The sequence below is a fragment of the Dromiciops gliroides genome, chromosome 4, assembly GCF_019393635.1.
Source record: "Dromiciops gliroides isolate mDroGli1 chromosome 4, mDroGli1.pri, whole genome shotgun sequence".
Lineage (NCBI taxonomy): Eukaryota > Metazoa > Chordata > Mammalia > Microbiotheria > Microbiotheriidae > Dromiciops > Dromiciops gliroides.
Window position 1 is genome coordinate 186,084,665 of NC_057864.1, and position 20,855 is coordinate 186,105,519.

The 20,855-nt window shown below is 45.3% G+C and overlaps 1 protein-coding gene across 2 annotated transcripts; it reads right to left on the reverse strand.

The window, feature by feature from the left end:
• Positions 1 to 95: 95 nt before the first annotated feature.
• PRR15L (proline rich 15 like) lies at positions 96 to 8,717 on the reverse strand. 2 transcript variants are annotated; one of them, XR_006352735.1, is made up of 3 exons: positions 8,491 to 8,717; positions 2,007 to 2,937; positions 96 to 124 (listed from the first exon to the last, which is right to left on the reverse strand). XR_006352735.1 is itself a non-coding variant. In XM_043962552.1 (2 exons), the coding sequence occupies exon 2, from the start codon at positions 2,901 to 2,903 to the stop codon at positions 2,601 to 2,603; it is 303 nt and encodes a 100-aa protein (XP_043818487.1). In that variant the 5' UTR covers positions 2,904 to 2,937; positions 7,851 to 7,963; the 3' UTR covers positions 724 to 2,600. The 2 variants fall into 2 exon arrangements, 1 of the variants encoding a protein (XP_043818487.1); XM_043962552.1 differs by lacking the exons at positions 96 to 124; positions 8,491 to 8,717 and adding an exon at positions 7,851 to 7,963 and having other exon boundaries at positions 724 to 2,937.
• Positions 8,718 to 20,855: the final 12,138 nt, after the last annotated feature.

Below are 20,855 nucleotides of genomic sequence, written 5' to 3' on the forward strand. Positions count from 1 at the left end.
TTCCTCCTCCTTCCCAACCTTGTGCCTCTGATTGGCCCTGCAGACGGTCACCTTGTCCCCAACAGCAACAGGATCTGTTACCTGCCTTCAGAGATGGGGCCTTTCCTTCTGGGGACCCAGGACTCTAGAGGAAAAGGAAGGACAGGACTGGTAAAGTGATGTCAGTAGGGTCTCAGGCTCGTGGTGGGGCTGGGATAACCGCAGGATCCCTACCTTGCCTGGCACCCTCAGTGAAATGGGCCCCAGGTTGGGGGCTAGTAAAGGGTAGGTCTGGTTTCTCTTCTCTGGAGTCATCTCTGCTTTCTAACCTGGCTTTTCCCCAACACCCGGGGAAACAAAGCTTCTGTCACCTGTTCCCATACAGGACCCATTCAGTCAGGAGAAGATGACTCAAGGCAAGAATTCCACTTTTCTCTGGGCCCCCCCTTCCAAAAAAAGCCACAAACACTGACCCCTTATTGTAATTATGTAAATGTGTGGGGGTTTTCTCTCTTAAATTTACCCCCTGGAAAAATGGGGGGGGGTTCCCCTCTTAGAGTAAAGGGAATGGGATGAATGGTTTCAGGTCTGAAGTCATCAGGGGAGAAAGTGGATGTTAAAGCCCTTTCCCCTACCTCCATCACCCCCAAGTTCCCCACCGGCCAGGGTGAGGCACCATGACAAAGGTCTCCTTGTACCAAAGGTCCCAGTTTATTTTGATAAGAAATTCCCTGGGAAACAGCTTCTGAGCAGCTATTCCCCAGGGTAGAGTGGCCTTGTGGGCAGTGAGGTTTGAGTGTGGGAGCTGAAGAGTAGCATCCTCCCTGCTGTTCCCTCTCTCCAACCCCCAGGGATATGGCTTGCTCTTTCTTTCTTTCTTTCTCTCTTACTTTCTTTTTTTGCAGGGTACCCAGGGTCACACAGCTAGTAAGTGTCAAGTGTCTGAGGCTGGATTTGAACTCAGGTCCTCCTGACTCCAGGGCTAGTGCTCTATCCACTACACCACCAAACTGCCCTAGCCTTCCTTTTCTAGACCAAGTATACCTCCAGATTTGTGGTGGGGATGATCTTAGTCACTTTAGCCTCCATTACAGTAGCTCATCTCCTGTGCCCCCATGAGATGTGGATGGGGGACTTGGTTGCCAAACTGGAAGATTCTAGAACTAGGCCCCTGGCAGCCCAATGCTATATAGCTAGGAGGCAGCTTTAGAGCAAAGAAGAGGAGCTACCGCTTTACGAAGCACAGAGAAAACCAACAACCCTATACACATAACACAAACACACAGCCAACCTAGGCCATGGTTCATGGGGCTTTAAAAAAAATGGGTGGGGGTAGCTAGATGTTGCAGTGGATAGAGTACCGACCCTGGAGTCAGGAGTACCTGAGTTCAAATCCAGCCTCAGACACTTAACGCTTACTAGCTGTGTGACCCTGGGCAAGTCATTTAACCCCCAATTGCCTCACTAAAAAAAAAAAAAAAAATGGGTTAGTGAAAGGCCCATAACCAACCACGAAGGGTAAGTGAGACATGCCAGACTAGCAGATAATCTACTTCTGAGGCCACTGCCACTCTCGAGATAAAGTGTGCCACAGATGGTGGCAGCTTTCTGTGTTCTTCCACACCAGCTTTCACCCTCCCTTTCATCCAAGGCTGATAATGCCCCAAATCCTAGGGCCAAGCACATGGAAGAGACCAGACCTCTGCCCAACCTTTGTCCTAGCTCCAGGGACACCAGTGATGGCCATCATGAGGAGCCTCTATTTTCAAGTCATGTTTATTACCAAAAAGAAATTTATGACCAAACTTTAAAAAAAAAAAATTCAAGGCCTAGGATGTCATCCGGGGCATTCGTCTTTTCTACATATTCTGGCAGGGAGAGTAGATTAGGTGGGCCATCTGGGTTCCCAAGCAGGAATCCTTAGAGCCACACATCTCCCCCATTGTCACTGTCTATCTTGACACACCTAGAAGGGCATGTCCCTAGCGGAAACTGATATTTACCAATCTACCCCTTTGGAGTCTTACATGAAGTCTGAGGGATCCTCCTCTGGCCATTTTTTTAGGCAAAGATCCAGGAATCTCCCTACTCCCCTGACTCTTGGAAAAGAGACTACACCATCCTCGGTCCATGTAGCTTCTAGAAAAAGTTCTCATAGGAAAAAGGCTATGGGTGAAAGTGGAGGAGAGAGCAGCAATTCAAACTTGACCCTGATCCTTGTTCCTAGGGAATAGGAGTGGCACTCCACCTTCACCCAACCCTCCCTCCCAGTAGGTGCTGCGTAGAACTGTAATGAGGATTGACCCTCCTTGAGTCGTTATTCTCCCTATTTCCAGAGATACAATCCTTGAACTGAGGAGGACCCTACAACATGGGGTTCAGGACAAGCCCAGACTTCCAGGGCCAGCCTTTGCCTGGTAGAAAGTGATGCATCTATAAATAATAGAGATACTTCCTCGGCCTCAGGTGTGGAGGCCAGCAGAGGACACTGCAAAGCTTGGGCTGTAGGCACAGAGGCTGGAGTGTCAGTTTTCCTTTTCAGAATCCAGCTGATGGTAGGAAAGAAGGAGGTCCTTAGCATCTCCCTTCTCACCCTTCACTGTCCTTTCCCATCTTCATTTTCACTGTCCTTTCCCATCTCCATCATTGAAGAGGTTGGGATTTTCTGCCAGACTAGCTCGGACCTTTTTCTTCTCCTTAAATCGACCAGAATTGGAGACCTTGACATGTTTGCCCTTGGTGTTCTTGTCCACAATTTTCTCTAGCCGAGCATTAAAGTTGCTGTTGGGACTCCCTCCTTCAGGCCTTGCAGGCTCAGTACCTCCATCTAGGTGGGCATAGGTGTCTGGGATCTCATACAGCACCTTGGGAGTTGACTTTTTTTTGCGCAAAAAGGTCAGCTTCCACCAGCCAACATCTGTCATGATTCCCTGCTGCAGAACGTTCAGAGGAGACCTCCTGGAGGCAGTGTAAGAGAAAGACGCGGACATCAGTCAAGAGACAAGATTGATCGGCAGAATCCAAGTTTCCTCCCTCTCCCCCCTTGCCTAACTCTCTGTTTGCAGAATCTCAGTCTTTTTTAGCACAGGCCTAAAAAATGTGCCAGCCTGAGTGTAGTGGGGATACAGAGAAATAAGCATTCGAGTGACAATGCTAAACATTTCCAGAATGTTTGACTGTCTTTCAAACTCTCACAATGCCATTGCCATGGTGATTTTGGAGAGGAGAATACTTTGACCCATGACATGTTGGCCAGCTGAAAGAACTAGCCTAAGCAAACAGGAAGATATAGACAGGGAAACAAGTAGAAAAGTAGTGGGAGGTAAGAAATACAAAGAGAATCAATTCATATCAATGTTGGAAAGGAAATCACAATCATCTAGGCTTGGGGCCTGCACCCCCTTTTTTTTTTTTGTGGGACAATGGAGGTTAAGTGACTTGCCCAGGGTCACACAGCTAGTAAGTGTCAAGTGTCTGAGGCCGGATTTAAACTCAGGTCCTCCTGAATCCAGGGCCGGTGCTTTATCCACTGTGCCACCTAGGTGCCCCATTGTACCCCTTTTTGTAACATTGATTCCTTGGACACAGTCTGGTGAAGCCTATGGACTCCTTTTCAGGATACTGTTTTTAAATGCACAAAACAAAATACATAGGATTACAAAGGAAACCAATAACATTGAAATACCAGTATTTTAAAAAACAAGTTCATGATCCCCAGGTTAAGAATCAGTTAAGGGGCGGGGGGGGGGGGGGGCGGCTAGGTGGCACAGTAGATAAAGCACTGACCCTGGATTCAGGAGCACCTGAGTTCAAATCTGGCCTCAGACACTTGACACTTACTAGCTGTGTGACCCTGGGCAAGTCACTTAACCCCAATTGCCCTGCAAAAACCCCCACAAAAAAAAACAAAAACAAAAAAGAATCAGTTAAGGGGGCAGCTAGGTGGCGCAGTGGATAGAGCACTGGCCCTGGATTCAGGAGGACCTGAGTTCAAATCCAGCCTCAGGCACTTGACACCAGCTGTGTGACCCTGGGCAAGTCACTTAACCCCAATTGCCTCACACACACACACACACACACACAAAAAGAGCTGATGGAGTCCAACTCTGAGCTAGTCTGACATCATGCAGGTAGTCAATGGCAGGGTTGGGTCTAGAGGGTGAGTCTCCAAGGCTCTTTCCAGCACATAATCTAATACCATGAACTGCTGGAGATAGTCACATGGTGGCTCGGACTCAGTACCGGCAGGGGTCAGAGAGTCTGACACCAGAGGGACAGATGCTACAGCTTGTTATCACAACTTGTTTTTTTATATAAATTTGTTTTACTTTTAAATCCTGGATAAGGGGCACAGCTCTTCTGCTGCTATGCAAGCCAGACACATGGACGAATAAAGAGGCAAGAAGGCTTCTGCACAAGTGTCTGTTAAGCGGCTTCCAAGAGGCTTGGAACTCCCTGCCCGCTACAGACACCTCTTTCTCTCGTCTCTCTCCCCTTTTTCCTTCCTCTTATAAGCTTTAGGTCTTTTGGCAATGACCACGGAGGCAGCATCTGGTCCCAATGATGGCTCCCATAGCCCGGATTTCTGACCCCTGACCCCTGGCTTTAGCCCCACTCTACAACTGACTGTGTGATCTTGGGCAAAGCATGTCCCATCATTGTGCCTCAGCTTCTTCCTCTGTCAAATAAGGACCTTGAACTGAATGAACCCTGTTGCCCAATCCAGCTAGGACTGAATCACTCTCTTAAGTCCTTCAGTAGACATTTCTTAAGTGCCTTCTCTCTCTTTCCTTGAAATGTGGCATGGCCCATACTGGGGAAAGATATAAAGACCTTTAACTCTCAAATCTCCCCCAGTACATTGCAGTGTCAGTGCTCAATGAAAGGCTGAATGAAGGAGAGTCATTTGAGGGTTTGAATTGACTACTATAATGCAATCAAATCCTATTGTAGAAATGTTCAGCGTTAAGAGCAGAGTTTTCAATTTAATTTTTTTAATATAAATTTAAAAAAATTTTTTTTTGCAGGGCAATGAGGGTTATGTGACTTGCCCAGGGTCACACAGCTAGTAAGTGTCAAGTGTCTGAGATTGGATTTGAACTCAGGTCCTCCTGAATCCAGGGCCAGTGCTTTATCCACTTGATCCACCTAGCTGCCCCTCAGTTTAATTTTTTTTTTTTTTTTAGTGAGGCAATTGGGGTTAAGTGACTTGCCCAGGGTCACACAGCTAGTAAGTGTCAAGTGTCTGAGGCTGGATTTGAACTCAAGTACTCCTGACTCCAGAGCCGGTGCTCTATCCACTGCGCCACCTAGCTGCCCCACCCTCAGTTTAATTTTAATAAAGCATTAGATATGTGGTTGTGGACAAGGGAGGAAGGGGAAGGTGTTAAACATAGTAAAAGAGGGTCTTGTTTGATTTTTTAAGTCTACCTAAGCAGTCTTTTTCACAAAATACAATTAAATAAAGCAAGGGAATATAATGGAGAGAGTGCTAGGCTTGTGGTCAGGAGAGACCTGGGTTCTATTTCTGTGACCTTGTGTTAACCTCTCTGAGCCAAAGTACCCTAGAAATGGGTTATATTTGAAAGTGCTGGGGCAGCTATGTGACACAGTTGATAAAGCACTGTCCCTGGATTCAAGAGGACCTGAGTTCAAATGTGACCTCAGACACTTGACACTTAGTAGCTGTGTGACCCTGGGCAAGTCACTTAACCCTCATTGCCCCACCAAAAAAAAAAAAAGTTCTATGAAAATTAAATATGGTTAATGATGACTATTAGGTTTTCCAAAAGGGCTTTGAAGAGGATTAGAAAATTTGTGGTTTTAAAGGATAGATTGGCTGGGATAAGGTTATCCTGGACAGAGAAGATGAGGAGGAGGCAGGGTAAGGAGCAGAGAAAGGTGAGATGGGAAAAGGAAAAAGGAGCCAAAATAAATTGAGAAACAACCAAGCTGGGAACAGGTAAAGAGGCAAGAGATACAGCACAGCATGAAACCCAAAGATCCAAAGGGAAAAATTGGGAGTCTGATATAGAAAACACCAAGGAAAAGCCCAGGAAGGAAGAAAGCCGTATGATTAGACCAGAAAGGCTTACGCCAGACTGAAGAAAGCTAATGGGTCTTCTCTCCTTAAGCCCAGGAGACCCAAGTGTGGGCTAGGGAATCAGCTGACCCCCGTCTGCCTGCCAATGCTGAAACTCTCCAGCCAGCCATGATGCCCACCCTCTTCCCCACACCACAGATCCTATAGGTTCCCTTCTGCCTGTTTGTCTAGGGTGGGTGTTATACATTCTGCCTCCTCTCTCCTGTTGACTGTAGCCAACCTCAGGTACCAGGGGGTAATTTGAGGAGGTCTCAAATGGCTTGGGAGAGGAAGGGGAAGAGAAGGAAATAAAGGAGGCCTGTCCTCGGGAGTGGCCAAATGAATGCTTTCCGTGATAAGTGCCCACCTAGGAAGGACAGTCTGAGAGGTTTACTTTGGCAAACTACTCCCAAATCTGGGCATAGTACAGCCTTGTACAAGACTAGGTGTTACAAAACAAGTCCTAGAAGGAGCCTGAAAGGCAGGAAGGACAAAGCAACTGGGAGAGGTGGGCAATGTACTGTACACCTTTTCTTCCCCAGCCATTGTGGGCCCAGGGACAAATTCTAGTCTCCCAGTGTTGTCAAACAGAACCCACACTAGAGATGAAGGATCTATCTCACTGTGTTGACCTGTTCCACTAAACAACACCTCCCCCCACCCATTCCTCTCAGAGGGAGCAGCATTTTCCTGCTGCTGGGAAAACATAACCACTTGGTTGGTACTTTGTGATCAGTGCTTAGGTCATATTCATGTGGTCTTATCCCTGGCAAGAAAGGATTCAAGGAAGAGAACTATAGAAGTCCACAGGAAGGAAGCAGAATCATTTCAGATACTTCCCTGGGATTCACCAATATGCCACCTCAGTTTAAATGCCCATATCCTATGGTATCACTTGGCATGCCTCCTGGAGATGCCCCCTTATGCCCTGCCCCATCTGTCTTGGAAATGACATCTGAGTGCCACAATACAAGTGAATTTCGCTTTAACAAGGCTGAAGTGAGAAAATTTACATTTACAAAATGGATAAATTTAGGGGGTGACCCTGTGCAAGAGCTATTCACAAGATTCCTTTAAATAGTAGACTTTAGTGGGGTAAATGGGATTCCACCAATGTCTTCTGATGCCTCATTCTGCCTTGAAGGTCACCCCTGGGTTCTTGAAGGCTCTGCCAAATTCATAGGCTCTGGCAAACTGTATGGCTATCATCGAAGGCGCGGTCCAGCTAAGCCCATGTGAAGCCAAGACTAGGGTGATCAACTTTTTGACCACGGAAACTCAATAAAATCTTCTGTTAAAGCAGAAGGGGTTTGCCATCTGTTTTTCATGAAGGGAGTACTCAATGACAAAAGCATCTTTCCTTCCAGCGTTGTAATGAGCTGCATAAGGACAGTTCGATTGAGATTCTGTTTACAAAAATCTAATAAGTGTGATAGACTGCACCTTCGTTATGCTCATATCCAACACACCTGCACAACACAGGGAAGTGCCCCAAGTCTGTGGGTCTAAGATATTATGCAATATTAAGGGACCCTTCCTGAAATGTGCTTGAAAAGACTTAGCCCCTGCCCTAGGGCCCTGGAATCCACCTCAGAGATAAAAATTATCCCCACAAAAGCAACTGTTTGCAAAGCCCCAGGGACTCTGACAGCCTACTGGAGAATATAACCTACAAGGGAACCCACCCAGAAATAAAGAGCCAGGGGAAGCAGGACCCTCAGGGGTCCTCGACAACCTCTCCTGGTAGCACTTCCCACAGCATGCCAAGGACACCACACAAAACACATACCCAAATAGGCCTTCATGGAAGAAAGCACTTCAGGAAAGGCCAGCCCACCAAGATGCTCCAGCAGAATCAGCCCAGGCTCTGTCCTACCCAGTTGAGTTGCTCGATCTTTATACCATCCACCCACCCTTAAACCTAGACACTAGCTCTTCTTACATATTGCTGGCCATAAGCAATAAGTTAACCATTGACTAAAAATGGGCCCTCAGAGTTAGGGTGGGGGGTGGGGCTGGGGACAGGGTGTATAACTTTTCAGGGTTTGAAGGGCACCATGCATTCTTCTTCCACCACCAATCTGCAACAGCCCAACCGCATTTCCCTGCCATGGGCTATATGAACAGATATGTCCTACAGAGGAGAATGGTGATCTCATCCACTCATGTCTGAGATACCCAAGCACAGTAAGAGTTAAAAGAGAAACACTTCCTAGTGAAACTCCCGGGGGAAAAAAACAGTCCAGAGACCTGGAACCACTCCAAGAACCCAGTAGACTGAGCCCTGTGTCTGCTCACTGGCCCAAAGAGAACTGAGATGCCCGAGTCTCCTTTCTACCCATTGGAACTAAACTGGGCACTTTGGGGTGGAAGATGGTTCCGTCCCTGGTTTCCCCTGATCCGCCCACCAACCTGTCTTCTGCCTGTACCTGTTAATCCAGACTTTTCTGGTGGAGACCTTTCCCAGGGAGGGGATGAGGGCAGGAAAGTGAGAATGGGAGAAGCAGGAGTGGCTCTGAGGCTGTCAGGCAAGGCTTGGAGCCCAGAACGCAGGAGAGATGAATGAAGAGGTGGGCTGGAGCAGGAGCGACCACAGGGGCAGCAACTGCATGTCAGGTGTAGGAGAAACAGGTGCGAGAGCCAGGTACCTGCTCCGGCTGCTTCTTCCAAGCCAAGGGGAACTGAAACCCAGCTCCTCCCGGCTAAGTAAACAGGAGTCGAGGTTGGGTGCAAACCACTGAATATTCATCACACAGGAAATCCAATCCCGGTGCTACCTGCACCCACTGGAACCAGGGGCAAACGGGGATGAGGTGGTGATCCACAGTGGGGAGAAAGGGATCCCAAAGGGGGATCCTTGTAACAGGAGAAAGGTCCCAACCCCGCCCTCCACCCCACCCTTGGTGTGCCTGGCTTCACCATAGCCTAACTTCATTCCCCACAAGACCTACCATTACCTCTCTCCTATACCTCCCCCCTTACACCCCGACACACACAAAGAGGGCTGGACAAAGTTGGCTTAACCCAACTCTCCACCCACCCCAGCTCAGACCACCCAAGCCCTGGTCGGAGTAAGGCTGTGAAGGGGTTAAGTTTGTTGCTCCCTTTGCATGTGGTGTACTCCTGCTGCCTTTGAACTCACAAAGTCGAAACTAGTCCCTGGTTAAACTGGTTAGCGGACCGGTTCCCAGGCTGTCCCCAGCTCCCCTGTTCCCATTCTTGCAGGTGCCCTGATAGCCAGAGCCACCACTCCCTCCAGCAACTTTGCCTGACCACTCCCCCACTCCTCCATCTTGGTTTTCCCCTCCATATAATGGAAAGGGCGAGGGGCGCCTTTTCTTTATGCCAATCTTTTCTCCAGCCTCAAATTCCGATGTTTTACCTGACGCTTACCCAGATCGAATTCCACTTTGCACCTTTCATTCACTTACTGTGTATTATTTGGTGTGGTTATTAGTGCCTACAACTTATCCCCATGAAAATTGTAAGCTCCCAGAGAGCAGGAACATATCCAATAGTACGTCCCCCTAGCACCTATCCACCTAGCACACTGCATTGCACATAGTAGGCAATAAATTCTTCTTGGTTTGGATCTAACTTTTCTGATCCCCACCCTAATACTCACCCCCCACCTCCCACCGCTGACCTCTCCCAAATGAAACTGACTGACTCCCTCCCTCCCTCCCTCCCTCCCCCCCCTCTCCCCCCCTCTCTCTCTATTACTATGAATTGCTCCTCATCATAGTCTATCTTGGGTCCTGCTTATTTGTATAAAATTATCCTCTTAATCTCAACTTCCCACCCCCTTAAATTGTAACCTCCTTGTGGGCAGGGACTGTCTTATTTGTATCTTTGGCCTTTAGTACAGAACCTTGCACATAGCAGATGCTTAACCAATCTTGAATTAAACAGAATTAAATCAATACCAAGCCCTTTTGCCCTCTGTCTGACACCTGCTGTTAACCTACCCGCAGCATTTCTTCTGCATCCCTCTTTTTCTGCTCCCCCATCCCTATTCCTGTTTTATTAGCACAGACATTAAGGCCTGTGTGACCCTGTAAAGCCCTTGGGACATAACAATAATCCTTAACATCTGTAACTTCGGCTCATTCTGTGTTTCTCAAATTATCTGCCCTGAGGCGCATGCAGGTCTGCCTTGGTCCCTTTTATCTTGTTTTTTGCCTTTAAGACGGAGAGGTTGCCAGGCAGTGATCATAACAGTTTGAATTGGGATGAATGGAGGAAAAACTGACTCCAGACCAGGAATAGGAGCAGCCTGAATAAGGTTTCTGAGGAGAGGAGTGTAGTGCACTGGGCACCAGTTTCCCAAACTCTCTTCATATGATCAGGCTGGGAGCCCCATCCACCTCTTAGGACTTCCTTGGGTTTCTCCTGGGCTTCTAGTTAACTAGTCTGGGACTTGGAGCTAGACCCTTGACATGGGGCTTAGGATAAATCAGAAGTTGCCCCTGTGAGAAGCAAAACCAAAGATGACCAGATAACAGGACAGACATATTGAGGAATCAAGGGACTATTAAAGTTTACATTGACCAACTAGATATCAGGACAGACATACCTAAGAAGTAAGGGGATATAAAATCCTACAGCAGGAAAATCAATTAGGTATGACTACTACCTGACCAGAGCTAGGAGACAGAGGTAACCCCAAAGGTCAAGACCATCATTTCCAAAAAATCCTCTTCCACTCTCAGAAATATGACAAGCATTCAAGCTTTCCCCACCCTATCCCTAAAGGGTACTTTCCAGTTTTCAAGTGGACACCCCATCTGTTCTCTATAAAAGCTTTTTCCTTCCCTTTGTTCAAGAAGGAGAGTGTTTCAAAGCCCTCCTTCCCATGGGTAAAGTCTTTGACTTCCCACTCAGTCATTTTCCCTAGCACCAAATAAAAGACCACTTTAATTCTATTTGGATTGTGAGTGGGAATGTGAATTGAGGAGTACCTAAGGACCACCAGCTCTTTCACCAGTGACAACCCTGAACACCGATGATCTCCTTTCCATAACTTTCATGCTTGGAAGAAGGTTCTGGGATCCTCTGACCAATCCATAAACTCCAGTGACTCCCTTTCATCTTCAGGAGCAAATCCATAATCCTGGCCCCCTTCAGCCTTTCCAGTCTTCTTCTACCTTACTCCCCTCACCTACAGTGGGCCTGATGTCACTGGCCTCTTTATTGTTCCTCCCCCAAGACACTCCTCCCAGTTCCAGGGATTTCCATTTTCTGTCCCCCATTCCTGGAAGTCTTTCCCTCCTTATCTCCATCTCCTGGCTTCTTTCAAGTCTCAGCTAAAAATCTTGCCTTCAGGGGCAGCTAGGTGTCACAGTGGATAGAGCACTGGTCCTGGAGTCAGGAGTACCTGAGTTCAAATCCAGCCTCAGATACTTAACACTTACTATCTGTGTGACCCTGGGCAAGTCACTTAACCCCAATTGCCTCACCAAAAAAAAAAAAATCCTGCCTTCTACAAAAAGCCGTTCCCCTTTCCTTTAATGCCTTCCCTCTGAGATGATTTCCAATTTGTCCTCTATAGGTCTTGTTCGTACATAGCTGTTTGCCTGTTGTCTCTTCCATTAGACTGTGAACTCCTTGAGAACAGAAATTGTCTTTTGCCTTTCTTTGTATATCCAGAGTTTAGCAGGGTGCCTGGAACATAGTAGGTGCTTAATGGGGCCTCAGACACTTGGCACTTACTAGCTGTGTGACCCTGGACAAGTCACTTAACCCTCATTGCCCTGCAAAAAACCTCAAAAACCCAAACAACAAAAAACAAAACAAAACATAGTAGGTACTTAATAAATGCTTAGGGCAGCCAGGTGTCAAAGTAGATAGAGTGCTGGACCTGGAGTCAGGAAGACTCATCTTTCTGAGTTCAAATCCTGCCTCAGATACTTACTAGCTGTGTGAACTTGGGCAAGTCATATAACCCTGTTTGCCTTAGTTTCCTCATCTGTCAAATGAGCTGGAGAAGTAAATGACAAACCACTTCAGTATCTTCGCTTTTTTTTTTTTCAGTATCTTCACCAAGAAAACACTAAATGGGGGTCACAAAGAGTTGGCCATGACTGAAAACAACTGAACAACAATAAATGCTCGTTGATTTAACTGATTATAGGATCATTAAACTTTTTTCCTCTTGAATCTTCACTGTTAAATGAACTACATGGCTCCAGAAAATTGATTGGCTGTTTGATATAAATATGGTGCAGGTGGTCTGGACCTGGGGTTGTTTTGGTTTGTTTTTAACATTTTCATAACTATATTTCAATATAATTTGTTTCCTTGGTAATTCTATTCATTTCATTTTATACTTTTAAAAGCATGATTCTGAGAAGGGGTCCATAGGCTTCACCAGACTGCCAAAGGGGTCCACAATAGGAAAAAGATTGAGAACCTTTATATAAAGGGTTGCTGATTGAGAAGGGGAAATTCTATAAATGCAGCATGGGATGGGGCAGCTAGGTGGCACAGTGTAGAGCACCGGCCCTGGATTCAGGAGGACCTTAGTTCAAATCCGACCTTAGACACTTAACACTTACTAGCTGTGTGACCCTGGGCAAGTCACTTAACCCCAAGTGCCTCACCAAAACCAAAACAAAACAAAAATGCAGCATGGGAGCTGGAGCCATAAATTTTTCCTATTTGCAATTTGTAATTGCGAACAATATTTTATATCAACCCTTAGGCCAAAATCCAGAACCTGGCCAGCATGGATTTGTCACTGACCAAGCCATCTAAAACTGATAGTAGGAAGATTGTAAATGTGCCCTAGAATCTGAAACTATTTGAATGGTGGCTTGTGTGTAGCACCACCTATTGGACAAATCAAATATATTTCCTCCATGGTCAATCAACCTTCACACAACTCCTCTCCTATATGACCCCTGTCTCTTTTGACACTGCCTCCATCTTGGTGCAGGCCCTCCTCACCTCATGCCTGTTCTATTGCAATAGCCCTGCTGGTTGTTTGCCCTGCCACAAGTCTCTCCCCGCTCCAGTCAATCCTCCACTCAGCTATCAAATTGATCTTTATAAAGCTCAGATCTGACTCAGATTCCCCCCAGTTCAGTCAACTCCAGTGGCTCCCTATTGCCTCCAAGACCAAATATAAAATCCTTTTTGATGTTTGTTTTTTGTTTGTTTTTGGAGGCAATTGGGATTAAGTCACATGCCCAGGGTCACACTACTAGGAAATATCTGAGGCTGGATTTGAACTCGGGTCCTCCTGATTCCAGGGCTGGTGCTCTATCCACTTGGAACCTAGTTGCCCCTGTTTGGTATTTAAAGCGTTCTGTAAACTGTCCCCTTCCTGCCTTTCTAGTCTTCTTACTCCTTACACATGAGCTTCCCTACAAAATGATCCTCTATGACCCAGAGAGACCACTTTATTGCTCTTCTCACTAAACTTTTCATCCCCGACTCTGACTTACTGTCATTTTCACTTGCTATCTCACTACCTCCCTCCTCCCCTCCTGTGATTGGAACTCTCTTCTCCTCTCTGCCGCCTACCATGGTTTCCTTCAAGTCACAGCTAAAAAGGGACCACAAAAAATCATTCACAACTGAACAACATCCTGTATGGAGTTTGTTTGCATGTAGATGTTTGCATGTTGTCTCCCGTATTAGACTGTGAGCTCCTTGAGAACAGGGATGTCTTTTGCCTTTCTTTAGATCCTCAGCACTTAGCACAGTGCCTGGTAGATAGTAGGTGCCTAATCAATGCTTGTTGACTGTCTCATGTGGATAATTTGAGAAGCCCCTAGGTTTGAGGAAGGCAGTGAAAGAGCCTATGAGGGCTGCTGCTAACCAATGTCACTCCTCTATATAACACTTCCTCATTTTAAAAATGCTTTCATAATTTTTTTTAGTGTTTTCCTCTTCACAACAACCCTGTAAAGAGGGTTGGACCCATTTTTATTATGCTCGGGTTCAAATTCCAGCTGTGCTATTTGCTAACTTAAACAAGCCATGCTATCTATAAAATAAAGATCTTAATCCCTCCCTATCTTACCTATCTTACAAAGTGATAAGGACAAAATAGACAAGGTGTATAGATGCATAAGAGATTTGTAAGATATGATAAAGGAACAGTTAAGGTTTTGTGGGTCCTGTCACACCAGACTAGAAGAGCCTACTTCAAGATTTTCTTTTTCACTCCCATTCTGGTGTCCACAGTCAGCCCTGATAGAGATTCTGTAGTAGACCTGGGCCTAGTCTGCTATGTATCATGGGGAAACAGTTACCTCTCTGGGATGAGTATAATACAAACCAGCCTAACTGCCAGAGCTAGCTCTAGAGTTCTAAGGTGGTAGCTTGCAAATGAGCTCCTCAATTTTATCTTCCCAGAGAAATAAATCAACATCACCACCACCACCACTATTATTATCATACCATCATCACCACCACCAGCATCAGCAGCAATCTCCTACCATCATCATTAAGGGGCATCAAGGCATAGTGGAAAGAAAGCTGGCCTTAGAGACAAAAATGCCTGGGTTCAAGTCTGCCACCGACACCTATTGGCTGTGTGATCCTGGGCAAGTCACTTACCCTCTCAGTGCTCTAGGTAAGCAGTCAGTATGCCTTGGTAGATGGAAATTCCTTATTGGGATTTCCCTATGCCATCGAAACCATACCATAACAAAAAAGTACATTATTATGTTATCCTTGATTGTTTAATAAGGAATAGTAAATCTCTATAAAGTCATTTCCAAGCCTAAGATTCCATTTTTTTTTTATCCCCCTCCCCAAATTGATCAATTCCTATTCCTAAGTCCTTATAAATCTTGGTCAGCTTCCAGAAAATTCCAATTCTTCCTCAGAATTGGTATAGAGGACCTTTGCCCTCCTTTCAAAAAAAAAAAAAAGTCATTACCCAGCCCCAGAGAGAATAGTACCCAAGTTTTCTGAAATATTCTTTTCAGCCATTTCCTTAGGCCTGTTGGAGATGAACCCAGCTGGTTACTCTGGCCTGAGCTCATTTGTCCATCCTACAATCTCAGGCTCATTTAAGGCAATCAGAAACCTATACCCTTGTTACCACTATGATCCACTAAAGATCCATCTCTCCTCCTTGTGCCCAAATAGGAAGGGAGTAAAAACAACCATCCCATGCAATTAAAGCCTTTCTCACTGCCTCAAAAGTAGAATAAAATGCTGCTAGGTGGCACAGTAGATAAAGCACCAGCCCTGGATTCAGGAGGACCCGAGTTCAAATCCGGCCTCAGACACTTAACACTTACTAGCTGTGTGACCCTGAGCAAGTCACTTAACCCCAATTGCCTCACTTAAAAAAAAATGCTGCTCTGAAAATATACAAAGAAGACCCATCCCTTTCCCCATACCATTAGTGTCTTCTTGTTCAGTTATGTCTGACTCTTCATGACCCCATTTGGGGTTTTCTTGGCAAAGATACTGGAGTGGGTTGCCATTTTCTTCTCCAGCTCATTTTATAGATGAAGAAGCTGAGGCAAACAGGGTGAAGGGACTTGCCCAGAGTTACACAGGTAGTAGTAGGTGTCTGAAGCCAGATTTTAAATCAGGAAGATGAATCTTCCTGACTTCCAGGTGTGGAAATTTATTTTGATTTGGAGACCCTACCTTTAGGCTGAGATTAGAAAGCCTTAGGCCCTCAGGGTCTCTCCCCCTCCTCCTCAGCTTCAGCTGAGCGAAAAAGCCCTGTGGGCTATACAAGACTCCAGGTCAGACAGCTGGGGGAAAAAAAAGCCCCCAGCTCCCTCCCTGAGCGGAGCTATCTGAAGGATAGCCTGTGCTGAGGCATGAGGCTCGAGAGCACAACGCCCCCCACACCCCCCACCTGCAGCTGCAGCTCTGGCTGGCGGATTAGCTTGGTCTGTGGGGGTGAAGGAAGCCCCGAGATTTGAGTGGAGAGAAGAAAAGGTATATATAGACCTGGGAGTTAGACTAGAGGGGTGACTAAGGAAGGAGCGAGGACGGACTAGATAGAGGGGCTGACTAGAGGGGAGTGAAGACAAGGACGGAGGAGAGTTCGGTTAGGAAAAGGAGAGACGGGTCTGACAAGGTTACTGGCCTTAATACAAACCAGGGAAAGTGTAACGTGCCCTGAGGCCGGTGGCGGCTAAGGCCCTTATTGTATTCAAGAAGTTCCAATCGTGGCAGGTGGGAAAGAGACCGCAGGAAAGCAGTCAGGTTGTACTTTATTTCCCTGTATTCCTAATTTGAAATAGTATCTCATAAATAAACTCTGCTTGGATTATTTAGTTAAGAGGCTTCTTAATCCTGTGTGGAACTTTATAAACAGCCCACATTAAATTAATGAAGTCAGATAGCCAAATAGTCAACAGTCCCCAGATTAGTCCTCTAGTCAGATTAACCCCCCAAATTAGGCTAGTCACCAAAAATATTTTTACATTTGAATGTCGACCACGAAGGGACTTACTGCCCAATTATAATTTTTCTAAATTTATAATTTTTCATATAATCATAATTTTTCATAAATCCAATTATATACAATTTCCCCAGGTTAGTTATAGTTATGAATAATTAATTTTTTTACACAGGCCTGGTACTTTATCCACTGTACCGCCCAGCTGTCCTATTATAATAGTCTTCTCCTTTTCTCAAGTCTCTCTCCCTTCCTGTCATTTGTCCACTCTGCTACCAAAATGATTTTTTTTAACACAGATCTGACGATGTCATTTCCCTACTCAGTAAACCGCAGTGGCTCTCTATTACCTCCAGCTTCTCTGTTTGGCACTTTGTGACCCGGCCCTTTCCTATCTTTCCAGTTTTCTTATAGCTTCCTTTTCTCCAGATAGTCTACAATGTGGTGACACTGGCCTCCATGATGTTCGTGTTCTCTCTCTCCCTCTCCCTCTCCCTCTCTTAAAATTTTATTTTATTTAAAATTTTTTTCCAATTACATGTAAAGATATTATTTTGAGTTCCAAGTTTTTCTCCCTCCCTCCCTTCCTCCCGAGGCCAGTAAGCAATCTGATATGGGTCATACATTACAATCCATGATATTCTCTTGCTTCTAACACTCTATCTCCTGACTGTGCCTCTGCACCCATTGTCTCCCAATGCCTGGAATGTTCTCCCTCCTAACCAGTGCCTCAACTTTTCCTGGCTTCTTTCAAGACTCAGCTGGAACCCTACCTTCTACAAGAAGCCAATCTCAGTCCTGCTTGCTGCTAGTGCCTTCCTTCTGAGATTACTTCCAATTGACTCTGTATATATCTTGTATGTACGTAGTTGTACAGATACTCACTAGCTGTGTGACCCTGGGCAAGTCACTTAACCTCTGTTTGCCTAATCCATTGGAAAAGGAAATGACAAAACACTCCTGTATCTGTGCTAAGAAAACCCCATATGGGATCACAAAGAGTTGGACATGACTCAACAACAATAACAACAACAAATTGTTGTGTGCCGTTTCATATCAGAATGTAAGTCCTCTGAGGACAGGAACTGTTTTTGCTTTTCATTGTGGTTCCAGTCCCTGGAACACAGTAAGTGTTTAATAAATGCTTGTTGACCATACTTGACCATCATGAAATAGCATTCCCATTAGACTGGGAATTTCCAGAAGTTAGAGAATGTCTTCTATATCAGTTCAGGGTAATTAATTGACCTTGAGAGACCTATCTACTCTTGCCTATAGTATTACCTCTGATTGAGTTAGCCTACAACAGAAAGAGAAAATGCCCATTTCATTTATTTGATTCCTTGGGGTTCAGCCTCCAGCAATCTTTATTATTATTATTATTAGCTAATAATAATTATTATATTTTATTTCAATAGCATAAGGAACTCAAAATGAGGAAACACCTACCAATGAAGATTAGTAACTCAATTGCAATTTATAATCTTAAAGAATTGCCTCTCAGGCTTAAGTGATCTATCGAAGGCCACATATCCAGTAAGTACATTTTGGAGGCAAGATTTGAACCCAGGTCTTTTTTTTTTTGGTGAGGCAATTGGGGTTAAGTGATGTAATGATTGGAATAACGCCACCTGCTGGAGACTTACTGTAGAAGAGTTCCACCCATGAAGCGAAGGTCTTTGAGGGCAAGACCAGGAGTCTTTTCTTTGGTGTCAGGAAGTGACTCGGGCTAGTGGGAGGAAGAAGGAAGAGACTGGCGGCTCGGTCTCACGCTCTTTCCTCTGGACTCTGGTGGAGAGCGGAGCTAGAAATGTGCTCTCCCTTTAATAGATAGGAATCTAGCCCTTTCTCTCTTTACCAAATTCTTATTTTCCTTAATAAATGCTTAAAAGTCTAACTCTTGCTAAAGCTTATAATTTATTGGCGACCACTCATTAGATATTTTAGACAGACTAGCTAGAATTTTAGCCCTTAACAGTGACTTGCCCAGGGTCACACAGCTAGTAAGTGTCAAGTGTCTGAGGCTGGATTTGAACTCATGTCCTCCTGAATCCAGGGCCGGTGCTTTATCCACTGAGCCACCTAGATACTCCCCCCATCTTCTTTTTTAAAATAAATTTTTATTGATATTTTTTGTTTTTACATTGCTTAAATTTATTGCCCAGTCTAACTCCCAGAAGACTATCTATCTGTAAGAGAAAAATTCATCCTCTTCTCAATAATTCTCAGGAACTCAGCAGTGAGGTAACAAAGGCTTTATTTTCTTCTCATGAGGAGGCGGCACCCTAGTGTGCAGCTAGTGGGTGCCCAGAAAGGGGGCTCACAGGCCCTGTTTTATACCCTAGTCACTAACTCGAATGGACCTTCCCCTTTTTCATCACTGGTGGGATTACAATCTACTCGAAAAAAACTAGCTAATTGGAAAGCAGTATCCCCACCCCTCTTCCTTGTATGGGCATAACTCAGGAGTGGACCTTATACTTCCTTATATGGACACAACTCTGGAGCAGACCTTATTGAGACCAGGGCTCCTTGAACCACGTGACCTTGCTAACCTGAGGGGGAGGAGGGGATCTGAGACCTTTGGCCTACAAACAGGTCAGGGGGAGTATGACTGACTTATATCCACATTGAGAGGAGACAACTACCCATTTCTCACACTATCCCATATAACAAAGAATGTTATTTAAAGAAAAAGAAAGGGAAGAGAAAAAAATAATCAGCAAAAACAATCCATTAAAAAAGAAAAAAGACCCTTGAAAATAAATGTAATTCGGGCAGCTAGGTGGAGCAGTAGATAAAGCACCAGCCCTGGATTCAGGAGTTCATGAGTTCAAATCCAGCCTCAGACACTTGACACTTATTAGCTGTGTGACCCTGGGCAAGTCACTTAACCCTCGTTGCCCCCAAAAACAAACAAACAAAAATCTCTCTTCTCTGCCCCCTTCCCCCATCTCCAGCTCTCTAAAATTGATCCTATCTGTAATCATCATTAGCAATGAAAATAAAAGTAATGCATCATACCCATAGATTTCCCATCTCTTCAAGGAGGGGAGGTGTTCTTATATATCTCATATCTTATATGAATGCACACACATTTATGCAAAGCTATATTAAGTAAGGCCTTGTTTGGATCTTTGTCTATCTGAAGTCCCTTCCTCCTTCCCTAAAGGTTTTGCCTTTCACAGTCAGAATCATAAGAGGAAAAAACAATAATCAGCACCTCCCTGAAGCTTTTCTGATGCTTATCCCAACAGAATAACCCATGGCTATTTTCTTTCTTTCTTTCTTTCCTTTTGGTGAGGCAATTGGGGTTAAGTGACTTGCCCAGGGTCACACAGCTAGTAAGTGTTAAGTGACTGAGGCTGGATTTGAACTCAGGTCCTTCTGAATCCAAGGCCCATGCTCTATCTACTGCAACACCTAGCTGCCCCATCCATGGCTATTTTCCTGGCACTTATCCTATATTGCTGGGAGTTCCATCTATATCAGTTGGTTAATATTCATGTTAATTGTTTCTGCCTTTCACCCCTAAAGGAGGTCTCCCCCTCTTTTCCTAATAATGGCTCCATAGAAGTTTCCATCTGAGCTTTGACAGCCTCATAGTAGCTGGTATGATAGATAGGACCTTCCATGTCCACCTCATTACATAACCTGGGGTGAATCAGGGAACACTGTAATCCCATAGCAATCCTGAAGAGGAGTCTGCCTGTGGCTAGAATACATGTGACTGATGTCTCTGATTCACCAGTGGGGACCCCTACCCAAGGTCATCCTCATCAGAATCATTATCTGCTGTCCCAGTTTTGCCATTTGAATAAAAGCCTTTGTTATAGAACTAACTGACCAATCACTAACTGTGATTAAGGGAAAGCCCAGTGGTAGGGGAGTGTGAGCTACCTTTTCGGAGGAGACCCCCGGAAGAAGTAACAACCACTCCCCTGGGGATCCAGCCTTCCAGTAGCAGTGTGAGTTGAGTGAGTGAGCCCCCAGGAGAGGTGCTACATTTCTACCTTCACAATATCTCTGTCATAGGTCTTCTTACTTCTACTGACACAACCACCAGCCTAGTGAAGGCCATCATGACCTCTTTCCTAGACTAGGGCAATGGTCTTGCAATTGCTCTCTCTGCTTCAAGCATGTCCCTACTCCAATCCATCTTTTACTCATCTATCAATGAGATTTTTCTAAAGCACAGGCCTAAATATGGCACACCTGTTCTCCGCACCCACCACACACCCCTGCTCCCTCACTCTATAAACTCCAGGTGCTCCTTATTACCTCAAAGATCAAATAGTAGAAGGCCCTCTGTTTGGCATTTAAAGTCCTCTCTATTTATTTATTTTATTTTGGTGAGGCAATTGGGGATAAGTGACTTGCCAAGGGTCACACAACTAGTAAGTGTTAAGT